This window comes from Glycine soja, chromosome 4 (assembly GCF_004193775.1).
Source record: "Glycine soja cultivar W05 chromosome 4, ASM419377v2, whole genome shotgun sequence".
NCBI lineage: Eukaryota > Viridiplantae > Streptophyta > Magnoliopsida > Fabales > Fabaceae > Glycine > Glycine soja.
Window position 1 is genome coordinate 28,639,571 of NC_041005.1, and position 25,158 is coordinate 28,664,728.

Below are 25,158 nucleotides of genomic sequence, written 5' to 3' on the forward strand. Positions count from 1 at the left end.
CAACATAAACTTCATTTGCAACAGCTCTGGATGGTGCAACAACTCTAGTACCAAATTGCTAGTAATTTGCTGCCATGTTGGAAATCAATTTCTGGCGGCAACAGGAGTTTTGTCCATTAAAGCACCTCCACTAGATGCATCAATTATACTTCTATCCATTAACATTAGTCCTTCATAAATATACTAGATCAACAATTGCTCACTAATTTGATGGTGAGGGCAAGTAGCACACAACTTGTTGAATCTCTATCAGTACTCATATAATGTCTCTCTAGGTTGTTGTCTTATGCCACAAATTTCTTTCCAGATGGATATTGTTCTAGAAGCAAGGAAGAATTTCTCTCAAAATCTTCTCTTCATATTTGTTCAAGTGTTGATAGTATCTAGTTGAAGGTACAACCAGTCCTTAGCCACACCATCCAGAGAGAATGGGAATGCTTTCATCTTCACATAATCTTCATGAATGTCATGTGGTTGCATGGTGGAACACACTACATGAAACTCCTTAAGATGCTTGCGTGAATCTTCACCTGCAAGATCATGAAACCTTGGCAGTAAATGGATTGTCCAGACTTTAGCTTATAACTAACCTCAATCTCAGGATATTGAATACACCAAGGTTAATACACAACATCTAGTATAGCCAATTCCTTGAGAGCTCGATTGTTATCAGCCATTATATCAACACTATTTTTTTCAGAATCAAAAGCAATAAAAATAGGTTCAAAAACAAAATCAGCAATGAATTGAGTATGCACTACACTACTATCCAAAACTACACAATCATGCATAGCTACACTATCATACACAACTACACTTCTACTCCTATTACTTCTACTCAACCTATGAAATGTCTTATATATCTCAGGATCATATGGATGCAAGCCACTAGATTTGGACCTAGTTATGCACAAATAAGCTCATTAGTGATAACATCAACAAAAATAACAGACAACTACTCTACAAACAAGGACCGACAATTTTTAGTTTTATTGAAATTAATTCCTGCACTTCTCACTTCATTAAGGATAATATTAGCATTAAAGAAAAAAGAATTTGAAAAAGAAGTTACGGAGGAAGTTATCAAAAAATTTGTTTTATAGAAAGGATAACTTCTCTCTCCCCTATCAAGTTTTCATTTTCACTTTATCTCATGTAAGAGAACTTTGTGAGAACTCTAAAACACCAAGAATAACATAAAAGGATTTCTACACCATCCTAAAGACCAAGAAAAGGAAGTCAGAGAAGAGAGAAATACCAACCAAGAAATTTTAAAGTGCATTATGGATCCGGATAGGTTCTCTAAATTTCTTATAGAAATTACAAAGTATTATAGTAGCGAGAAATATGTTACACAACTTAAAGTGTAATTTTCTTGTATGATGAACAGAAATAAATTACACATAACAGGAAAAGTTTCTATCAATTGGAATTAGAGTACAGTTAGGGATAATATATTTTTTCATTAAAGATCCTTTACTCTGTTTATTTTCCTCTTCTGAAATGAAAAGTGCAACAGACATAAAGGAAAATATCTCGCGCTGCACATAAAGGAAAAGTAACACTTTATTTTGATTGACGATGCAATATCTCATTCTTTGCATATGTTATGCATAATATATGTCAATTTGGAGATTACATGACAATTGATTTTCATTTATGGCATGCACGTTGAATATAGTATAAGGAAAAGCTATATGTGCATTTGTTTATGCATGGCTTGCGTTTTTCTTATGTAATGCACATGAATTTTCATTTTATTTATTCTTTTTCGATTGGCACTAAAATGAAAGTGGCATATATATATATATATATATATATATATATATATATATATATGTTTTTGCATGACATGCTATTGCTTATTGAATGATATATATGTTGTATTGCTAATTGAAACCTTAAAGTGGAAGATTATTAATGTAATTATAATTCTTTTATGTCTTGTATATGATAGAAATTTATGTACATGGATTTTGCATAAGTAATCGGTGTAGCATTTGAAAGGCAATTGTAAAATTATTTTTGCAAAAAGGAATATTTTTGGAGTTATACATTAAAGTGAGATTTGTTAATCCCCAAAGTGTTCAAATATAAGGGGTTTATAATTCCAAGTTACTTGATTAATTGAGATAATGATGCTGTGAAATTATCGTGTTTGGGTTTATTAAAATTATTAATTATAAGACATACATGAGTTACCCAAAGGTGAATTGTTGCTTATAATTAATGATATTAAAGATTTATTTTCATGCTTGTTGAGTATGTGTGTATTCAAAGATAACACACCTGTCAAGAATAGTATGGTTTATTGTCCATTAAATTATATTTATTTGACATCATTAATTATTGATATGGATATGTGTTTATTTATCACCCAAAGGTGAACTTAGATGCATGGTTAAAGTTAATGTAGTTCGAATCCATTAAATTTTCTCAAAGCATTAAGTTTGTGAGTTTGTTTGAACGTATACAACTATGACTAATATGTTTGCTTTGGGTAACCTAATGATCAAGTTCAATGGATTGAACTATGTTGATTGCTATGAAATGATCTAGTTTCAACTGGGTGTAGTGGACTTGGACCTTGCATTAGTTATGAATGAAAGCCCTTCAATCATTACATAGACCTATACTAATGTTGACAAGTCTCTCTATAAGACTTGGGAGTGGTCTAACAAATTGACTTTGAACTTGATGAGATTAAATATGACTGCAAATGTGAAGTCACTTACGCCTAAAATAGATAATGCAAGGGAATTCATGAAATTGGTCAAGGATTACTCACAATATGATATTACTGACAAATCAATTGTGAGGAATTTATCAAGTGAGTTGACAAACAAAAAGTTTGATTGGTCTCTACCAATTCATAATCATGTGTCAATGGCTAATCTTGCAGCAAAGTTGAATGTCATAGGGATAGAAGTGAGTTCCTTTCTAATACAGTTTATTTTGAACTCTCTCCTTTTGTAGGTACCCACCACTGCCCGAAAGAGCTCTGCATACTAAGAAGGATAGTTAGAGATTGATCTAGAGAGCACTCCAAATTTTGGTGAGAACATTTGGAAAGCACTCTAGATTTTAATTTGGTAAAAACATTTGGCGGCCAACGTGGGATTGGCTTAAATTTTCTAATAAAAAAACGCTTTCCATAACGATTCTAAGGGACCTTTTATGACGATTTTCAACCATTTTTGAAGCTGCTACCGTAGAAAGTCAAGACTTTTCATGATGGTTCTCAAACCATCTTAGAAGGTGAAAAACCGTCTTAGAATGTTTTTAAAAGAAAACAAAAAAAGGAAAATTCTAAGACGGTTTTTGGACTTTCTAATACAATTCTCTAAATAACTGTCTTATAATATTTTATTTAAGAAAAAAAATTAAAAAAAAAATTAGATGATTCTATGATCATTTTTTGAGGAACCACTTTTTAAGATGATTTTTAAAGAACCGTCTTAGAAAGTGAAATTTATTATTTATAAATTAATTATTTAAAAATAGAATATTTCTATTTGAAAATTTAACCACTATTTTTAATATATTGAACATAAAATATAAACCTGAAATTATTTTATCTTTATTTAAATATAATTAAAATGTTATCTAAACCAACAACAAAAATTTGTGCCATAGTTGTTGGCTAACTAAATATAATTAAAACATAACTTCTAAATCATATACAAGAAACAGGTTATCGTTAGTGACAAACAACCATGTTCAGTGAAACTTCTAACTCCAATTGAGGAACAACTAGGTCCTACAAAAGGAGCCAAAAAAAACTACATTAAGATTCCAAAAAAACTAAAAGCTATATTGGTCAATAATATATTGTTTATGACGGCTAGATTTCATGATGAAATTGCCACAAAGCTATATTGGTCAATAATATATTCTCATAAAATCAATAGGGAAAAGAAAAGCTTCGAAAACTATAAAGCAAACTGCTAACAGTTTCCATGAATTGGAAAATCTTTACAATCATCATATATCCATTAATTTGATAAATAGGAAAATTAAAGAGTAGAGTTTATGAGCGTACATTAGTTAAGCCACCCGTGAAAAACACAAATGAAAAGTCAGATCTCTGATTAATCAATTGAAGCTTCAAGGGAACCTTTTCCTGTGTTCTTGTAATCATGATTGGAGAAATTTGCAAATTGATACTGAAATTAGAAACAGAAAAGAGGAAAGTTTAACATTAAACATTTTAACTTTCAAGGTTTGTTAAGCTAGGGGTTTTGTGCTGCACAAACCTCTATAGGCACAAAACATAGAAATGGGGGATTGATCCATATGTTTTCTGCAAGGCAGGTAGAAGCACCGGAAAATGTGAAACATTTGATTCCCAATCAATGCAACAAGACTTTTTTATAGTATATTATGTAATTATGGAATTTCGAATATCTTAGTGGATTATTCTCCGTAGCCCCGGTTTCAATGGGAAACAAAATCTTTTGGCTTTGTCTAATTATTTTCTTTTTGGTACAATAATTACTTTGCCTGTGGACTTAATAAGAATCTTCTACCTATAATAATAGAAAATGAAGTGTTAGTCACCAAAAAGAGAAAAGAGAAGGCAGTGTTAATAATGTGTTCCTTAACATAATATTTTAATGTATTTTTATGTTATCGCGGGATCTAAATATTAGTTAGATAAAATATACTAGATATTGTAAATTCTTTAATACTTATTTTTAATTTTCACATATAAAAAATATTTTTATATTAGCTAAAATTTATTAAAAATTATATTTTTATAGATCTTGTTTTAACTACCTTATGTTCTTATTATAAGAAATAAATAATAATATCATTACTCGATTCTTATAATAAGGAACAAATATTTAATATAATAAGAACCTTTCTACCGTCACTCCCAGATACAGTTATATCAACTAATGACAAAATTATTTTAAGAACATAAAATCTAGAATCTTTTTTCTAGGATGACTATAACTTTCATTGTCACCAATTTCACAATTGAAACACGACCATACATTTTAAGAATCCATATAATGAATCTTTTTATGCATCCAAATGCACACACGCACACATATAGCGGGAATACTATTAATATGGTCAGGTTTAGGGGCCAAATAAATAATTTTGAAAAAAATAGTCAATGTTCTTTATGTTCCACTTTCTAGACCATCCAAAGTTTGTGACTGCAAAACATCATGAAATGAAAAGATACAAGTCCAAAACTATTCATTCTTTTTATCCAATTTTTTTTCAATTTATCGACATATAGCAAAATTTAGTAATATTTGATGGTATACATATGTGCTAGACACAAGCAATAATTGAATGCCCAAGCAGAAGGCAAAGAAAAAATTAATTCATAACATTTGTATCTCTGGAAGTAAAGTCCACCACCTATTGTTTGTCCTGTTTGGGTGCTTCAGTCATATACATAGAAAAACAGTTTCTAACTTTAAAACCATTTGTTATGTATACAAATATTTTTTTAAGATTAGGAATTCATTGGAAATGATTTTTACATCATTGACTAATGTTAGAACTCAATTTCTTTAACCACTAATTTAAGTGTTTGTGTGATTGGTTTAAATAGAGTAATTGTTAATATTTAATATCTCTTAATTAACAATATCGAAAATATTGAGCTAACAAAATTCTGCCAGATAAACAGGTCAAGCTCAATTAGCAAGAGAAATATAGAGCAAACCTGTTCCATGCTCATTCCACTTAGTTCTTGCTCTAGAATTTCCTTTCTTATTGTCGACTCAGGAGGGCCATAAACAGCAGGATCTAGCTTACTGCAGATGGGAAATTCCTGTGAAAGACAGAGAGAACGACTAAAGAAATGAAAAAGAGCTATGGACAGTACCAAACTGATCTATATTAAATTGACACTTAGCCTTTAAAAAATAGCGTAAAGGAATTTATATGCATTGCATTCAGCTGATATAAGAGGAATGATATGCAAACTATACATAGTGTTGATATAGCTTGATTAACTAATAATATTCATTGATTCCTTTTATAATTAGCAAAGAAGATACTTGCTGAAAATAGGAATATCAAGCTATCAAGCTATCAATCTTGTATTTTATAAAATCAGTGTAGGCTGAGAGTATTTTCTTGCAAGCGCTTAAAAAATTTGAGCAGAGATCTTGCCATTTGCATTTACCTGGAGACCTGGAGAACTTCTTTTTCGCGTGAAGCTTTCCATAACCCAAATTGTTCAGATTCCTGTTTAATCTTATTTTGAAGTTGAACCTAAAAAAAAAAAACAGAATTTAAAGACAAGAAAACAATTTCATCTTTACCTTAATCTAGTATATCTCCAAGTTGAACCAACACCTAATGCATGGAGAAAAAAAATTCATATGTTAAAATTTCTCCCAATTTTATGATACAGATTAAAGACACATAAATAATAATTACTAATTAAACTTGTAATTAACAATAGAGTTTAAAATAAAGAAGATATCTTACTGAGAGAGTTATGAGAAGTTTCCTTCTCACTGTAGCATTTTCACATACACCTTATATTTTTATCCTCAATATTCATAATGTCCTCTAATTTTTCTGTCCTAATCCCTCTCTTTGTTTTAAAAACAATGTTGGTAACCGTCTTAGAATCAAATTTTGCATAATCAAAATGGGAATAAGGTGAAACGAAAGGTATTAAAGTAGGACATGGCATAAATTATCTTTGCTTCAGTCATTCTTTTATCTTATTTTGATATGTAATGCCACCTTTCATACGGATAGACCAAAAGTTGGGAAATGTAAAGCAGTTTGCTTTTTTTGGTGAAAAAAAAAACTAATCACTTATGAAGAAAAAAACTTCGGAAAGGTAAAACAGTTAAAACTAAGATATAAGTAAATTATAAAGGCTGGTCCAGTGCACAAGGCTCACAAGTCCCACTAATGCGGGGCATGATAAGGGTCAAAAGTACACAGTCTTACCCTTGAGAGCTATTCCATGCCTCATCGAAATATCATATGAAATAAAATTCTATGCCTCATAAACAACAAAAGGTCAATGTGATTTCTTTTAACCAAGATAAACTATCAAGATGACATGTTAAAAAAATAGGTAGTTATTAAAGAATTTCATGGAGGGCTGTGGCAATTCCTTATCAATAAATCACTATTTGTATTATGAAAATTCCATTACTATCCAACTTTGATGTTTCAAGTGCATAATAGCCATAACTATGAATAACTAGTTACAAGATAGTGGGGGAAAAACTGTACACTTATGAGGAAAAAAGATCCTTCATAGAATTTTATCCATGAACCTTGCGAACTTGTACGTGGTGAGTGGATTCCTCACACCAGATTGGTTGTGCTCCACTTTGAACGAGTATGACATGTTGTCCCTCGTGTAAATGACTCTTACTCTGAAATATGAAGACTTTTCAGAAACATTTAAAAGAAAAAATATCAAGAAAAGGAATATTTGTGCATGTGATGGAGATATTACCACTACTACAAAAACGTAATTCAACATCGCTGAATCTAAGTCGGTTATAAAATAATCGATGTAATAAAGCTTGCGTGACATTTTTGAAATTAATACCAACTTTTTATAAAGCTTAACGACCGGTTTTATAAACCACTTTTGATACAAATGTTACGATAAAAACCGCCTTTGTTTGTAAGCCTATTACTAGGGTTTTTTTACAAAAACTGCCTTTGTCTCATTTGTAGTTATTTTATTAATTATTTATGCTTCAGTCTTTGGAACGCGCATGTCTTTCCATCTCCCTTTCGCCCTTCACCCTGCCCTGACCTCCGTACATCTCACTCTCGCCCTTCACCCTGCCCTGACCTCCACAAGCTCGTCGTGGACATTCCCCAACCTGTGCTCCGTCCCGTCTTCGGCGAAGGGTAGGATTTTTGTGAGAATGGAAACACCAAACCCTAATATTGTTGTCGCTCCAAGAGGTAAGGGTTGTGTTCAGATGCCTATACCCACAATGTTCAACATCCTTAGTTTTTCTCTTTTTTCCATTTTCTACTGAAAAAACCGATTTTGTTGTGTTAGAATAGTAAAGATTGTGAATTTGGGGATTTCGTGATATGGGTTTTAATTTTGATTTTTGCTTGATTGTAGTGGTGGGATTCGGAAAGAAGCGTGGACCAAACTCTATGTGTAGTGCTGAGATTCTATTTTGCTCATCTCTTACACTAGCAACACATTCCCCAAGGTACGAAAACACATGATGTTTTAGTTGTTTGAATGTGTTAAGTTTTAGTTTGTGTTTAACTTCCTCTTGTTGGAAAAAAAAATAAAAAAATGGGACTATGTGCCTACAGTTTTTGACAACTTCAGTGCAATGCTTCCATTCTTCTCAGGCTGTTATGATTCGTCTATCGAACATGAGAAATGAGATTGTGTCAAGACAGGTCTCTAGATTAGAAGATGTTCCACATCATCTGATGGTAAGTCATTTACCATGCTGTCACATGCATTGGGAATAAATCTTTTTAAATTTTGCTTCTGGACTTCTGGGTGAGTGGTTGACAAATAATTTGTCATTACCCAGTATACCTTTATATTGCTTAGAACTTAGAACTCATTGTTCATGCTGCTTACTTATTGTCTCATTCTCTCTCTCACCCATTGTTGTTTTCTTTGATTTTTAGATGTCTCCATCAATGTCATTGAAACATGATCCTAATCCTTCTGGGGAGCTGCTACTAATGCAGAAACTAGAGGAAGTTGGAAGCTCTGTCAAGGTAGGAAGTAAACATGAGATATAGTATTGTTATTTGCCATGAGAAACAAGATATTTAATTGCCCTGAGATATAGTATTGTTATTTAAATGCAATAAAAAGAGAGGAAAGGGGAAAAGGAAAATTATTTAGATGTATGTTTCTGGAGTTGGTTATATTCTTTTGGCTAAATACCAGGGTATGTTGTTCACTGCAGAGAATTCAATCTTTATTTGAGGAGCAACAATCTCAAATAAGAGTCCATAGATTGAGGTTTGTGAATTTTATGTAAAAATAAAATCCCTATAGATGGTTTTTTCCGCAGCTTGTCAAGTTGTTTTTTTTTTTTTATCAAGCATTGCTGTTTGTGTTTTCTCATAAATATTTCATTGGATTATTCAGTGCAGTTGTGCTTTTGCTTATGTATTATGTGCGACTATTTACTAACTACGCAACAATGAATTGGTTTGTTGACACCATTATTACATAATGGGTTAGCTCTTGCATTCTTCATGTTCTTGGCATTTGATTCTGTCTTGGGTGCATGTGAACATTCAGCTTTACATTCAAAGGCCAGTGTATTTTCATACATGAGACAATATAAAAGTGACTCAGGTGGCTAGAGGAAACTTCGGAGCGAATTGACAAGTCAGGTAAGTACATTGATTTAATAAAGTGAATTTTGTGATCTCTCCATATTCATCTATTTTTAGTGGTTTTAAATCATTCACTACTACAAATTGCGGTTTCTACATCGTTAAATCTACATCGGTTATCAAAACCTGATGTAGTAATCAAACAAAAAATATAACCGATAGACCAATGTAAACTGTGGTTAATCAAGGAAAATTTGCATTTATTTATTCTGATAAAGCTTAAAGTTCAATTTTTCCCGTGCATTTTTTAAATTCAGTCATTTATAGCATAGTGCTTTTGGAGGTATTTGTAATAGTAAGAGAAAAGAAAAAGAAAAGATTAAATTGGTTTATTTTTTTAAATATCATTTATACATTCTCCAGAGAAATTTTGTCCGAGACTGTTGTACTTTCTTATTTTTTACAAGAATTCTGTTTTGTATCTGTTTCATTTTTAAGCTTTATCATTTCATTATCTTTGAAAACTTTTTTTCATTAAGTTTTTGACGCTTACAAAATGTTTAAGCTTTTATTATTTCATTATTGTATCCCTTCAATGTATATATTTTTTCTTATTTGATATATCTATTTTCTGCCTCATGAATAGTTATCACATGCTTCTTCTTGGTTTGTTGTTAGCTAGTTAGAGAAGTCAGAGAGTGAGGGCGAGTAGTAGTATTAAAAGGGAGATGTTGATTACAGACATAATCCTTGGACCTTGGTACACACTACACACGAAAAAAAGAAAAACACAAGAGACCTCAAGAATTACACAAGATGTAAATACTACATAATAAACCTTGAGAATTGAACTGGATATAGTAACAACATCGTTAAGCACACATAAATTCAAGGCTGGTTGCTGATGTCACTATCAGCTGGCTACACAGCTCCCAATCTGCCAATGCATGTATTTTGACACTCTTGACTCTTCCATTCATTCTTCCTCGTAGCTGTCATTTGAGCAAGGACTTGGTATATTAGTCTCTCTTTTGTGATTTCAGATGTAATGTTTGTGTTTGGCCTATTAGTCTCTCTTTTATGCTTCTCATGTTAATGTCATACTTTACTATAATCTTTTCCTCGCCATGCATGTGATGTGTCCTATTTGGTTCTGTAGGATTCTAGTGTTGACATTAGGATGAATTATATTTCTTTCAGTCTTCATTCCAGTGCACTCCCTCCTGAAAGGAAATGATGATTTGAGGAAAAAGATTAAGTATCAATTCAGATTATCCTTGCTATTTTCCGCCAGTTAAATTTTTTTTACATAGATTTCTGTTGTATGCAATTTTACTGTCTGTTATAACATCTACCAGCTTGTTATTTTAAGACTTCTTTGAACTTTGAACCAAGTCCATAAAATGTAAAAGAGAGGCTTCAAGTTTCTGATTTAGCTTATCTTAAAACACAAAATGAACTTCTGGTAATGTGCTAATAATATTTCCAACGTTAAGGCGTATAATGTCCAAATATTTGGTATTGTTTGTGTTATACATATTGTTTGTATTCTGTTTCCTTATTATTATCACTACGAAGGAGGTTTGAGACTTGGTGTGAATTGATCTACTGCTGTTAATCCACTTTTGTTTTAGTGTTTTAGTAAGCCTTCACTTCATTTGTTGAACGATTACATGTAAAACTTTAATGGGAAGACAAATGGAAGAATCAGAACATGTTGAAAAATAAAAATATAAGTAGATAAAATCTGTTATTTTTATCATCTTAGATGAATGCAACAAATTTTGGCCAATTCGCTAGAGGACATAATTTATTTTGCCCTTTATTTCTTAAATATCTATTTACTTAAGTGACAGATGATGAGTGCATGGCATGAGATGTATACAACTTCTAATTTACTCTTTCTATTTTCCTTTACTGTACAGGTTTTTGTGGCCAATCATACTTCCATGATTGATTTCATTATCTTAGAACAGATGACTGCATTTGCTGTTATTATGCAGAAGCATCCTGGATGGGTTGGTAAGTTTATAGTGCTATGTGTTGGCTTTAAATACACAAGAAGCCTTGTCTTTATCATCAATACAGTTTTTTTTATTATCTTTATTTGCTTGTGTCATACCATCTCTGGGTGAATTAGTTTTTAAGAATATTATGGTGCGAACACAATTGCACTCTTCTTCCGATATTTACACAACAAACTCTTATCAAAATGAAAGCTTGTTTTCAAGTCAGAGTGTGAATAATGTGCAAAATATACAACAATAAAAAAACTTAGGATTAATGCCTTTTGTTATTAGGCACTTCATCCTTTACCATTGAGCAGTTTAAATGGTCATTTAAATGAAGGGTGTACATGATGAACTGCTATTAGAATATAGCAGAAAGAAGAGAAAGATTGCAGAACAGAGAGATGAGAGATTCCTTATTCACTAAGTGAAGTAGTAACAGAAAACACAATGCCCAGCTATTTTTATTTTGAGGAACCTGGCCCCTTCCAAGCTGATGCCTACAATATTCCTGATTCTTACTCTCCAGTCTCCATTCTTTTTTTTTTTTGCTCAGCAAAGTCTCCACTCTTATAGTTTGTATAACCTGATAACTAGTTCTTACTAACTGCCTTCTAGTTATTTACACAACAAACTATATAACAATCATCAAGCTAGTTACATGGGATACCTTCCTTACTCTTTCTCTTATTTCTCTTCTCATAGACCTTAGTATTGGAGAAACAATAGTAACCCCAGCCATTTGGAAACAAATGGCATGAAGAGATACATGATGGGGGAATCGGAAAAAAATGTTTTCTTTATCCTGTTTCTTGTTTGGTTTTTTAGAGGTGGTGATGGATTTTGAAATTTCATTTAATATTACTCTAACTGTCTTATTCTTCTCACTACATCAAAAGCTAATTAACTCTGGTATTCTTATTCTTCGCCAAAAAAGTGTGTATCTGATTATCTGCTTTCAATTACAATCATCACTCGAAATAGAGCTACCCGTTCACCATCATATTTACATAGGCATGGACTCTTATTCTTTCCTTATTCACCACTCCTCGAGTGACAACTGTCTTTGGATGACACTTGCCAGTTGACCCAAGTAGGAATTAGAATGGTACTTATCTACATATTTGTCCATGGAAGAAAATCTGTCTCTTGTTTGTTCCTTATTGGCCAGGTATCTGTGTAAAAAATATTTTTGGATTTTTTTTATATTTGTAGATATCTATGGATATTTCAAATTTAAAAACAATAAATATTTTTTTCTATAAAAAAGTGATTTTCAACATAATTAAAATTAATGAATTAAAAACTAACAACAAAAATGAAACATTACAACATAGTTAAACGTGAAATAAGTATAAATAAACATAAATTCAAAGTATAAATAAAACAATAATATCTCAATGATCATTCACCTTAATCATTTTGTGAGGGATTTAGTTTTTTATTGTGTGTCAGTGTATTAAAAGAGTTTCTTGGAAAATGTTATACACTTATACTTCAATGATCATTCACCTTAAAATTAATGAACTAGTTTTTAAACTATATAAACATCACGGGCTGATAAACATGATTTGAAGGCACAAAATGAAAAAAGATAGGAAAAAGAATAAGGGAGAACAGTAAAAACTGCTATATATAAGTCATAAGTGGGAGCAGTTTCTAACATAAATAGGGGAGTGTGATACTTCGGCCTGGAAGGCTAAATTTCCAAAAATAAATTACAAAAATGGATAGTTTATATATATTTATTGTATTATTAAGAAAGTGTCTAAGTAAATATGATATTAAAAGGGAATATTTCCATTATATGTTATTGTAGATTATTTATAGATGAAATCAAATGCAACTACAACTTCTAATAATACGGTTAAATATATATATATATATATATATATATATATATATATATATATATATATATATATATATATATATTCATTGAAGAGTTTAATTCAATTATTTGATTAAAATATATCAATTATTATAAACTCTAACACCAACATGTATTCGATTTCTATGAAAAAAATTACATATATGTGTCTTCGGTTTATCGGAGCTAAACCTATTTACATAGGCATTACCACTGCACCCACGTATAAGTAATAATAAGAGTCTACCACTAGCCATGTGCATTTCTATAATAATCAAATCTTCTGTTGACACAAAATAATAAGTATTTTCTAGCTATGAAAAATTAACTCTAGTAGGGATTCGATTAAGCTTCTAAGTTAGTCCTGTTCAGTTAAATTAATTGGGGTTTCATAAAACTTGACTTATTGCCAAGTTATTGAGTTAAAATAATTGGGGTTTCATTAAACCTCAATGTTAGTTTTTACATATTTTGGATGCACATATAGGATTTACTCCTATCTTTTCGGATGTAATTACTTAGCTGTACTACTTGTACAGGTCCTTGTACTAAGTTCCTGTATTTAATATAATACATAATTTGCTGTTAAAAAAAATTAAACCTCAACGTTAGTTTTTAGAAAGGCTCACACATTATTAACTTTTAGCTTTCAATTCATGGTATGTATGGATAATTTGCTATGTGATGAGGTGTGGCTTTCAAAGTCTGCAAATACTTTTGAAGAAGTTATTAGTGACCCTGTTGCACTAAAGAGTTATGAAAATGAAGAGTTTGAAGAGGTTTTTGCAGTGTGTCTAGAGAAGGAGGTCTTGTGCTTGCCCGAACCTGACTATACAAAGTACTTACACTACAACAATTTCATTTTTCCTAGCTGTAGAGTTATTCAATGGTTTATCAAGGTAAGTTTCCTTTGGCGTTTCAAACTTTAACACAAATATATAACTTAACTGCTGTTTTTGTGAAAATATTTTCTCTCTTTATTTCTTATTTTAATAATAAATTTAGAAAATTTTACTTTGTTTGCACAAAAATATTCAAAATAAAAATAGATGGCATTTGTAATCATTTGTGTAAAGAAAATGACTTCTCAGGCTAAATGGTGTCCTTACCTTGTACTTTGCTCTATCCATTTTTTGCTGAACAAAGTGCATCATTACTCATCAATTAACTTCTTAATTCCACCTGATTCTTTCATGTGTATGTAGTGTAGAAGCCACTTTAATCTTTCTTTTGGGACAGTTTTCTTGTCTCTTAATTATCTTCATCGCTTTGTATCCATTTGTCAATGCAATGTAAGGATTGTTGGCTATTTATCATTTTGCAACATTTTTTGATTACGTACTTCTTTAATATATATGAGAAGTGATAATGAGCATTACTTTTATCAGGATTGGGAATACTGGATGCTTGAATTGCTTTCTATTGCATGCTTATCAATTGCCATAAAGTTGAATGAGATATCAGGACTTTCGTTGCATGAAATTCAGGTGACTAATTGTCATTACATCCATCATTCCTTGTTCATATGATATATTAATTGTATGGGTAGGGGTTATACAGAAGCACTAGGATAAGAAAATAAGCAAAAAATAATGAAATAAGTTTTTTTTTAGCTCAAATCAGTTCATGCACAAATTAATTTGTAGAATTTTTTTTATCTGAAGATATTACGAGAGAATTTTTATAAGTTAACTTATGTATAAGCTAATTTTAGCTTATGATGAAACTCAATTTTTTTTTTTATTTTCCAAATGTTGATATGAAAATATACTGATATATAGAAGTGTTGTGGCTTTGTCTTTAATTTCAAGGTGTCAACATTTTGCTACCTATTTAATTATATGTATAGCTTCTTATGTTTTTTTTTTTTAAATGATGTGCACATTAAGAGCTAACTTTTTTCATTGCCTTTATTCATGAACAAAAATTAAAAAAAAAATCAATTCTACATCGGCTAATTATTACAACCGATGTAGAATGATGATGATACTACAACGAGTTCATATGGAGACAATGTAGATTGTCCATGAATTTACAGCGGGTATCCAAAAAACCGATGTAGATTGGCTTTGATACTATGACAGGTTCATATAGAGACCGATGTAGATTGTCCATGAATCTACAGTGGGTAGCCAAAAAACCGATGTAGATTGACTTCCTTCTACAACGGGTGTTCAGAACAACCAATGTAGATTGTCAATGAAACTAAGATGGGCTTAGGTCCAGACTCGTCTTTGAATGAAACATTTCTACATCGGTCAAACAATCGATGTAAAATGTGGTTGGTCTTTCAACGTCACGGGCTATGACATCACGTAATAACCGATGTAGAAGGGATGTTTTAACCGATGTAGAAGGGTAATTTTGTAGTAGTGTACTAACCAATAGTAGCTTAGGGCTCTAGAGAAGGTCTCTTCTGCATCACTTGAAAATTGCATGTACATGGACATAATGTAGGAAAAAAGGTGTTCAAACACATTGCGAAATAAAATGATCTATTTTGTATTTAAATTATATTATAAAAATTCTTCAATAGTGTGAAGACTTTAAGTGTATTCACACCGAGACTGACCTCTATTCGTCTACAACTTTGACAAGTGGAAAAATAAGAATAAAGAAGTGATATTGAGATTGTTTTAATGTGCAACCTAAGACTCTATTTATAGCACGCTAATGATACCAAATTTCTGATCAAATCAAAATTATTATTGATAGTATCTTATTTTAAGTTATATTATTTATTGTTACCTTTTATTGCTAATCATTTAGCAATTAAAATTGAAATAATAATTGACCAAGTCAAACTTGTATCTAGTCGCCCTTACAAAATCATACATGTTTATTTCTCTTTTTTCACCAAATCTTTCATATTATTTATATTTTCAGTGCTAGCAAAAATATAATAATATTCCTCCTTTTTGAAATCAATTAATCATTTGATCATATTAAATTCTCTAATTTAATTAATCATCAAATATTAAAATAATTTATTTAACAGAGATTAGAACACTCATTTGTGTGTGAAGACTCTAAGTGTATTCACATCGAGACTTATTCGTCAACAACTTTGACAAGTGGAAAAATAAGAATAGAGAAGTGATATTGGGATTGTATCAATGTGCAGCCTAAGGTTCTATTTATAGCACGCTAAGGATACCAAATTTCTGATCAAATCAAAATTATTATTGATAGTATCCTTTTTTAAGTTATATTATTTCTTGTTACCTTTTATTGCTAATCATTTAGCAATTAAAATTGAAATAATAATTGACCAAGTCAAACTTGTATCTAGCCGCCCTTACAAAATCATACATGTTTGTTTATATTTTTTCACCAAATCTTTCATATTATTTATATTTTCAGCGCTAGCAAAAATATAATAATATTCCACCTTTTTGAAATCAATTAATTTTTGAAATCAATTAATCATTTGATCATATTAAATTCTCTAATTTAATTAATCATCAAATATTAAAATAATTTCTTTAACAGAGATTAGAGCACTCGTTTGTGTGTGATCCCATAGGTTTAATACTAAGCCGGTAATATATTAATCAAATTAATATACTAATCTAGGTAGGCGTCTAGCAACACTCCTTAACGTCCGGATAACATGAAGTAACATTTTACTTTCAAGAACCATTAGAAGAGTAGTGTAATCATTTCTTTCATCTTTACATCTCTGAGTTAACTTTAGAGTATGGTATTACTGTCAAACTATTTTGAGATAACTCATAATGACTTAAGAAAGTCATTTCTTCTTTCATTTAATTTTCTTGGCCAAGATATAATTTTATTCATAGAACTCAAACTCATTACCAAGAGTTGATGGATTCCTTCTTGATTAATAATTAATTCTACAGGTATTTAATCATATCCAATATCCATTCAACAAGTGCTATAAAGCATTAAGTGTTCAAAATCAAAATACAACAAATAACCTGTTAATTACTATGACAATCTCAGGTCAAAGAAAACTATTATACCTCTTCTTGATAATTTTCTATTGACAGCTTATGGTAAATTTTAACCATTAGAAAATTTCAATTGAGTCAGTTCAATGATCACATCAACATATGACTCATCTATATATGCAAATTAATAAATGAGATATATTAATATTTATCCAATAAATACTATCACATATATATTAATCTATCCAGATTATTGATATCTTATTTACAATAATCCTATAATCAAGAATGGTTTAGATTAAAATTAGAACAAACTTGTTTCTCATTATCATAATCTCTATTATAATAACAAGTATTTAATTTTAATCAAGGACATTATCAAATGAACCATTTAATCAAATGGTGAAATATGACAATGAAAATAAAATAATACTTTATTATTAAAATTAGAATTGATTACATGATGACTTGAATCGTGGACATACAAATTTATTCCCAATACATAATGCCATGATAAAGCGCCAACCTCTGCTTAATTCTTGCTATGCAAATAGAGAAATCATAAATTTGTGGGTGCAATAATAGAACATTAACTTAAGCATCTATACTTAACACCCTCTAAAAATTATAAAGCAGAAAAAGACAAAAAAATAACTATGTTGGGTGGCCTTCAAACAAATAATTTCAGTATAAAAGCACACATCCTGCTAATGCTTACTCATTCATGAATGCAAAGATTGTTGAGTAAGGCCTATAATGGCTCAAAAGAATTGCCATGGATCCTATTCTGGTGAAAACAATAATAGGAGTATTAAGAGTGTTAGACATTGTTGTCGCATGGAAAGCAAACATTTCTCCCATGTGGCTCTGTCAACAAGTAAACACAAATTAATTAGATTTTAGCATATTATCAATTATCCATAAAATATAGCAATAAATCTCTACTACATATGAAACAAAACTCCAAAACTGCCTAATTTTTTAACCAAGCACATACTTCATGGGAACTCAGTTGACTCGGATAAGAAACACCACTTTGAACACTGGATTCATTCCTAAGAGCCACCGTGTGCATAACTTTAACAGCTTTCAACGGAAATCTGAAGCAGTTGCAATGCTCATGATATAAATTTATTAGATTAAAAATATTGGAAAAGAAGTAGTACATTAAATGCACAATTCATCAGCACAAGACACACAAAGGTTAAACATTCTTATGTAACCAAGTATTAAAAAAAAGAATCACATACATCTTTAAATGAAAAGTAGTTATATAGTAATTACAATAATCTACACATACAAAAGGCTGATAAGACGGGTTTTGTAGCCAATTTAGGACAGAAGTATCTTGTGATAATGAATGACGTTTTTCTTCCTGAAAACAGTGCACTCCAAAAAAAAGAAAAAGAAAAGTCTACTAATCTTAAACCACTGAAAATCATTTAATTAACGAAAATTATTGAACAAAAAAAGGGAGCAGGTAGTTTTCAGTTATAGTAAATCAAGGTAACTAATTCCCCTTTATTGGACATGAAGAGATTCCTAAGCTTTGTTTAGTTAACATTCCTTCCTATTTGTTCTTATTTTTTAGGTTTCCCCTAAGACGGTATCTTATTCCCCATCCTTGTACATTTTTCATTATCTTCTCTAAACGGTAAATAGTATCTCTTATGCATTTCAAATAGTAAAAAATGAATATTGAAAAAAAGTTTGAACAACTAAATAAAAATTAAATATAACCATGGTCACCAAGGAACAACAAACTCACTTTCCATGTGTAGTTTCTCCTGAAAGCATGATAGCATCAGCACCTTGTCTTACTACAATTGCAGTGTCTGAGACTTTTGCCCTTGTTGGTGTGGGATGATTAATCATGATTTCAAGCATACTTGTTGCCACAATAACAGGCTTTGCATAATTTGACATCTTCGAATGCTGTCCTCCTGTTTGATAAAAAAAAAGGGGGAATGAACTACATAGAACACAAAATTAAACATAGTCCCAATTCCTCCTTCATAAACAGGTTTTTAGAAGTGAAATTTAAAAAGACACTAAATACGTATGAACACAAACCAATATTAGAATTGTGTATAATAGGCTCTATATCACCCTTTATGAAAAGGTAATATTACAGTTGAGAAAGAACATCACTGAGACTTCAATGTACAAGCAACAAGAGAAGGACATTCCACAAAATTGACGCACATAACTATCAGTATGATCCTACAATGTGAAACTCACAACAGCTAATGAAGTTCCGGTTGCGTCCCATGCTTGCTCTGGCTCAACGACACCAATTCCTCCTCAGTTGCCCGTGGTCGTCGCCATGACCTCGCCGCGTGCTTCGCCTCACTCATGAAGCTCGGTGCCATGGTTAGAGTGAGGGGCAGGCTGAGCCGCTTCAGGGGAGCAGTGCAAGTGACGATGTTCGACGTCGTTGTGGAGAGAGACCCAACATAGAGATCTTCCACCGCCTCGATTGCATCTTGCTGGCTCGTAACTGTTACAACATCTTGCCTGAGGCATTGGCGGGGTCATGGGTCCAGTGCAGGTGGGGTAGGAGGCCGTGGCGGCGAAGAGAGCAAGAGAAGGGAGAAGTACAAAGAAGGTAGTGGTTACGACAACGCCATTGGTGAAGACGAGAATGAGAGAGATAAGCAAAAAGGGACAAAGTGGGTTTTGTTTTGTTTGGTAGAAGGGTAGACTGAGCGTTAGGAAAAGGGTTGAGGAGACTAATTTCAAAAGACTGTTTTAAGAAAATCATCTTTAAATACTTGATTTTTAAGACGGTTTTAATAAAATCGTTTTTAAACACTTAATTTTTAAGTGATTTTTATAATACTGACATCGTACATATTCTATTATTTATAAAATTATCATTATTTTATATTTTAAGATGATTTTTATGAATTGTCTCAGAAAGTGCATCATAAAAAATTATTTTTTAGTAGTAGATGATTGCATGTTGAATTCGATATTTTACAGTGACAATGAAATTCAGGACATGCAATAACTGCTACGATGAATTCAACCGAGCCTGAGAACGAGTTCTGAACATCTTCTATTCTATAAATTTTGTCAAGATGCTTGTGAATCAAAGATCCTTCAAGGGACACGTGCCTTCAGTGAACACACATCATTGAAAGTTGGGGGTGCGACTCGAAGGTACAAGTTTCTAGTATATAATATCTTAAACTTCTTTCCCTCCCTGTTTGGGTCACGCCTCGAAGGTACTACTTTCTAATGCTTCAAGCTTTATGATCATATTAATATGATACCATTTCTAATTATTGCCCAATCTTATTATCATATATAATATATAATATCTCATTTTGCTGAGAAAAAAATATATATAATATCTCATTGGGGATAATATTCCTTTGCGGGATTTCCTGTGAAATCAATCTCATAAAGCTAAAGACAAGAGTTTATGGGATGAAACAGTTTATTTACCAAACCACATTTATGTGATGAAACGACTTACCGGCAAAACCGCATTTATGGGATAAAACGGGTTACGTGCAAAAACCACTCGCACCTCAATCATGGTTTATATGGTCAAACCATATGCCACATTAGACACTGTTCATGCCATAGTCGGAATAATACCTTGATATTATTTTTCATCTTTCATATTTGGCCATTGGACAATATAGAAGCTTAAATAATATTATCCTTCAAATAAAATAGTATATAAAAATGCATGTCTGTACTTACTGGATTATATTTGTCAATCTCATTCATGATATATCATGTCATGTTTATTACATGAGCATATATAGTGACCGAGATGTTACAAGATAGTATTTGCCACTTTTATAACAAGTGTTGAATTATAAAAAAAATGAATACTTCTTCAAAATCTCAAGCTGGAAGATACTAGAGCTAATTCTAATCATTTACTTATTATGCAAAATTGCAGTGTGATTTTATCACCGCCTTTTCAGGCCAACTTGTCATTGACTTATGACTTGCATCCAACTTCGGTGGGGAGCTCGTAGTCTGACAGCAGGAGAGAACTTGGCCGTTCTAATGGCAAAAAAATTGGATAACATGATTTTATAATTGGTATCTAGTAAGGTAATCGAGGAAGTAAGATAAGTACTCTGCGCAGGACATAGCTGAAGATGATAGAAAAATTTTCTCTGACTTGCTTCGCCTACTTTGACTGACCAACACCCCAAGTACGTATCATATGAGTTAGTTATGAGATGGCAAAACCCACCATTACATAGAAAAGGTGCACTTATTTGATCAAATATACCATAACACAGAGACGTGCGGTACCTATATTTTATCGCTACAATGAGTTACGTACAAATATTATTGAATAGCTTTTGATCATTATAATAAGGAATACTCCACTATCAACATCTTATAGATGCTGAAGGCACCAAGATAGCTTCGAAACATTTTCTATAAGATACTACCATATCTACTAATGAATGATGCTATGACAGACTAATTAGAACATGATAATTTGTGAAAGTAGAGGGTGATAGCCGATTTCATAGAAAGATTTGCTTTATTTCACACTCGGAAGTGATCGCTTATAAATACCTTATTTCTTGGCAGTATACACCGATTATTCTTTGTCGACTTCAACTAACTAGTAATTATTTCTAGCAGTTACAATGAACTTCATATCTATGTTTATCTTAGATTTATAATATGCATATTGGCTTGTGATCTGATGCAATCCTACCCCTCAAGGGTATTGGATAGAAGACTCCAAGAAGATTGGACTAGAGCAGCTAAAGAAGACCCTGGGGTTCTCATGAACCTCAGGGTAGATTTCTGAGCCCATGGGCTAAGGTTGGGTCCACTCTTCTTTATAAATATTAGAATAGGTTTTTCCCTAGTGGTTGGCGCCTCCTCTCACCTCTTCTCCTTTGTCTTCCGCTGCACCTCGGTGGAAAATTACCATTGAATGACCTCATTGAAGCTCAAAGATCTAGCCTCCATAGAAGCCCCATAAGCAAGCTTCCATCAAGTAGTAATCAAAGCACAAGAGCTTCAAGTAGGTGCTCCTTAAACCTCCATTAATTTTCAACTTTACCTTCTCCTTAATTGTTGTTTCTTCATTTTTCTACATGTATCTCCTCACATGTCTTGTGCTAAATGCTGTTAACATGATTCTTTAGAATTTCCACCGATTAATCTTGCTATAGAAGCTAGATTTGATTTTCTATGGTTCAAATTTCTTGTTCATGTTCTTGAACCATGAGTTGTGTTGAGTTTAGGTTCCTTTGAGTTTTGTCTTGCTATTTTTTGTGGTTGAAACCTAAACCATAAAATTCTTACAAAAACATTAAACTAGAAGAAATCCTAAAAAATCTAGAGTGACTTGTTCACCTATTGTAGTTTTGTCATAGAAGTCATGTTTAGTCATGAAACTTGTCACATAAAATTTCTTATGTTATGTGTTAGTCGGTGAAAACGACTAACTTTTGTGTATAAAACTTGTATAAATTGTATCAAACTCTCCCAATTTATGGTTATTTTGTAAGGTTATAAGTATTTTCTGTTAAGTATAGGTAATAAATACTTAGTATTTTCATTTTGTGTGTTTAATAATCATTTTCTCTCAATTTTCAGGTTAATTAGGCAAGCTTTGAAAAAGGCTGTTTTCACCTTCTCGCTAAGCCAATCATCCGCTAAGCGCAACACTCCTGGGCTAAGCACGAGGAATAATCTAGAAGAAGATGAGTTGTACAGGTTCGCTAAGCACACCGCTTCATCTCTCTAAGCGCACTGCTTCAGTTCATCCGCTAAGCGAGAAAGGCGCGCTAAGCCAAAAATCACTAACGTGTGCTAAGCGGTCCATACGTGCGCTAAGCGCACGAGCACGAACAAGGCCACCTAATTAAGCCTGAAATCAGATTTTGTGAAGGGAGTTTGGACTGGGATTCAGAGCTTTGCACGTCTAGGGTTTCTAGTGAGAGAAAGGTCCAAGTTTCAGAGAGTTTTGAGAGATTTTGTTGTGTGAAGATCTACAGAGACCAGAGCTCGAAGTAGGAGCCGGTTTGAGAGCTTGAGATGAATTTGTGAGTGATTGTGAGATCCTAGAGGTGGAGGAGACATCCTCACCACTTGTATTTTTTCAATCTTTCATATTGTTCTTCTTTTTGTTGTTAAGAAGGCTTCCTGGTATGGAAAGCTAAATCCTCTGTTGGATCTTCCCTGTAGGTACCTGATGTAAATATATTTTATCTATTTAATGATGTTTTGTGTGTTCTCTGTGCTATCTATTTTTCATTCCAGTATGCCTTTACCTTGATCACGTAGATGCATGCTTTGTTAGGGTCGTTCAACAGTGGAAACTAGTCTAACTCTAATGTCCTTGATAGTGCAAGGCTGAGTTGTCGTGCTTTCACGAGGAATTGGGGTGGGATAAGTCAGTTGAGTATGTGTGTCTTAATGCGGTCCTAGTTGAGTTTAGTCTTACAAGAGGAATCTGCGGATGAGACTTGATCAGGATTAGGCTAAACTATCATGAGGAATCAGGATTTAGTATCTCAGGAGACACCATAAGAGCACATGAGCATTGTTAGATAGAGAATATCATTTTAGCATCAGGCACCTATTAGGAAGACCAACGTGTTCTCTACTTGTTCTTACACATCATTTCTCTCGCGTGATTTTCTTTCTTTTTGCACAAATAGTTTATACACTTGTTCATATTCACACTTATTTTTACACAATAGACGCCTATTTGCTGAAATAGCTTACCAAATAACACAAGTTTCCCGAGTGTTTGATACTCGGTTCTTACCGTTTTATACTACTTGTGCGATCCGGTGCACTTGCCGGAAGCCGAACATTGTGCTGAATTTTATTTTTCTTATTTCTTTGTCTAACTCATTTGTTCATGAGTGTTTGAAATTCTTTTAGCCTATTAGTTGATTTGAGTCAAATCTTGCATGTTAATTAGTCCTTAACATGTTCTAGCAAAATTCTTAGAGAGTCTTTGATTGTGAACTTTTTCTTGAACTTTTAGATTTCCTTATGATTGTGTCTATTGTGAATTTGAGTTTTGGTGATTGAATTGCTAGCTGAAATTTTGATCCTAAGTGAATATTGAACTCCTAAAACTATGCTAAACAAGCCTAGTGAGTTCAACATACATAGGAAGGGCGAAAGTAAGCCCAAGGCAATCAATATTCCATGCTTAAAAGAAAATTCAAAGTCTAAAATTGCTGGTGCTGGTAGCTTGAACATACAAACTTTTAAATATTACTGAGAATTGGTCACTGTGAATTTTGAGCTGAAATTTTTTACTGAATTTTCTAGACATTTGGAAAAAAGTTAGAAAAAAGAACCAAGTGATTTGGATAAAAGGAAAAAAATATTAAAAATCACACAAGTTGGCAGAAAAATTAGTATCCAGAAAAAAAAAAGGTGAAAGGGAAGTGTGCTTGTTGTTTTGGCTCAAAATTTATTCTATAATTGGTGCCTATTTTTATACAAATCTTAATTCCAAAATTTTAATTGAAAATTAGTGTGAAAACAAGTGCCAAAGGTAAAGGTTTGTTGAGTCTTTTTTTTTTTAGTTTTTTTTTTACTATACTCTAGAGCCATTCTAAGTTTCTCTTTGAGTCCTTGCTTACTTCTATGTCCTTTTCATTTCTTTAATTGTTGAATAATCCTTGAAAAATTGTCTTGTTAAAACTCCATTGGTTTAGCTTTCATTTCATTTTTTTTTGTCTTTGGTTATTACTTGTCTCTTTGTTTCCTTGTTTGTTAGTTGCCATATGGGGAATTGGAAAGGAGGATTGGTGCCATCCCTTAAAGAATTTGAGTTAAGAAGCAAGGGGCCAACCACCTTAAGAGCTATTGGACTAAGAAGCACTCCAAATTGAGTGAATCACCAAAGAGAGAACAATCACCAAAATTGAGAACCTTTTTGTAATTTTGTAATTGACAATTTACTGACTTTCATTGCTTTCAAATTTTGTAACTAAAAGGCCTTTCATTGGAAGTAAGTTGGGAGCCTCCAATAGGTCACCCTACTTCCATTTGTGTGTAATAATTTTAGGCAATTTTCCCTTAGGATTGTGAGTGTTTTGTTGGG

The 25,158-nt window shown here is 32.1% G+C and overlaps 2 protein-coding genes and 1 long non-coding RNA gene across 4 annotated transcripts; 2 read left to right on the plus strand and 1 right to left on the minus strand.

The window, feature by feature from the left end:
• Positions 1–7,718: 7,718 nt before the first annotated feature.
• On the plus strand, positions 7,719–9,013 carry LOC114409576. The gene is made up of 5 exons (XR_003666124.1): positions 7,719–7,923; positions 8,093–8,186; positions 8,335–8,421; positions 8,626–8,718; positions 8,913–9,013. It is a non-coding gene; the product is annotated as an uncharacterized LOC114409576 (long non-coding RNA).
• A 4,281-nt stretch (positions 9,014–13,294) lies between these two features.
• LOC114409573 (putative cyclin-D7-1) lies at positions 13,295–14,861 on the plus strand. Of its 2 annotated transcripts, XM_028373076.1 has the most exons (3): positions 13,295–14,069; positions 14,376–14,462; positions 14,559–14,861. In XM_028373076.1, the coding sequence occupies exons 1-3, from the start codon at positions 13,827–13,829 to the stop codon at positions 14,697–14,699; spliced, it is 471 nt and encodes a 156-aa protein (XP_028228877.1). In that variant the 5' UTR covers positions 13,295–13,826; the 3' UTR covers positions 14,700–14,861. The 2 variants fall into 2 exon arrangements, with proteins under 2 accessions (XP_028228877.1, XP_028228878.1); XM_028373077.1 differs by lacking the exon at positions 14,376–14,462 and having other exon boundaries at positions 13,301–14,069; positions 14,559–14,853.
• Positions 14,862–17,539: 2,678 nt separating this feature from the next.
• On the minus strand, positions 17,540–19,036 carry LOC114409574 (pyruvate kinase isozyme G, chloroplastic-like). The gene is made up of 3 exons (XM_028373078.1): positions 18,853–19,036; positions 18,082–18,184; positions 17,540–17,951 (listed from the first exon to the last, which is right to left on the minus strand). The coding sequence occupies exons 1-3, from the start codon at positions 19,008–19,010 to the stop codon at positions 17,799–17,801; spliced, it is 414 nt and encodes a 137-aa protein (XP_028228879.1). The 5' UTR covers positions 19,011–19,036; the 3' UTR covers positions 17,540–17,798.
• Positions 19,037–25,158: the final 6,122 nt, after the last annotated feature.

What these genes read in the sequence shown, in the direction of transcription:
- LOC114409573 (XM_028373076.1), top strand. Translation starts at nt 13,827, where the DNA reads ATGGTATGTATGGATAATTTGCTATGTGATGAGGTGTGGCTTTCAAAG. An exon ending in TTATTCAATGGTTTATCAAG is followed by an intron (nt 14,070 to 14,375) that starts GTAAGTTTCCTT and finishes ATGTGTATGTAG; the next exon opens with TGTAGAAGCCACTTTAATCT. An exon ending in TATCCATTTGTCAATGCAAT is followed by an intron (nt 14,463 to 14,558) that starts GTAAGGATTGTT and finishes TACTTTTATCAG; the next exon opens with GATTGGGAATACTGGATGCT.
- LOC114409574 (XM_028373078.1), bottom strand. Translation starts at nt 19,010, where the DNA reads ATGTCAAATTATGCAAAGCCTGTTATTGTGGCAACAAGTATGCTTGAA. An exon ending in GGAGAAACTACACATGGAAA is followed by an intron (nt 18,185 to 18,852) that starts GTGAGTTTGTTG and finishes CAACTGCTTCAG; the next exon opens with ATTTCCGTTGAAAGCTGTTA. An exon ending in GTCAACTGAGTTCCCATGAA is followed by an intron (nt 17,952 to 18,081) that starts GTATGTGCTTGG and finishes ACTTGTTGACAG; the next exon opens with AGCCACATGGGAGAAATGTT.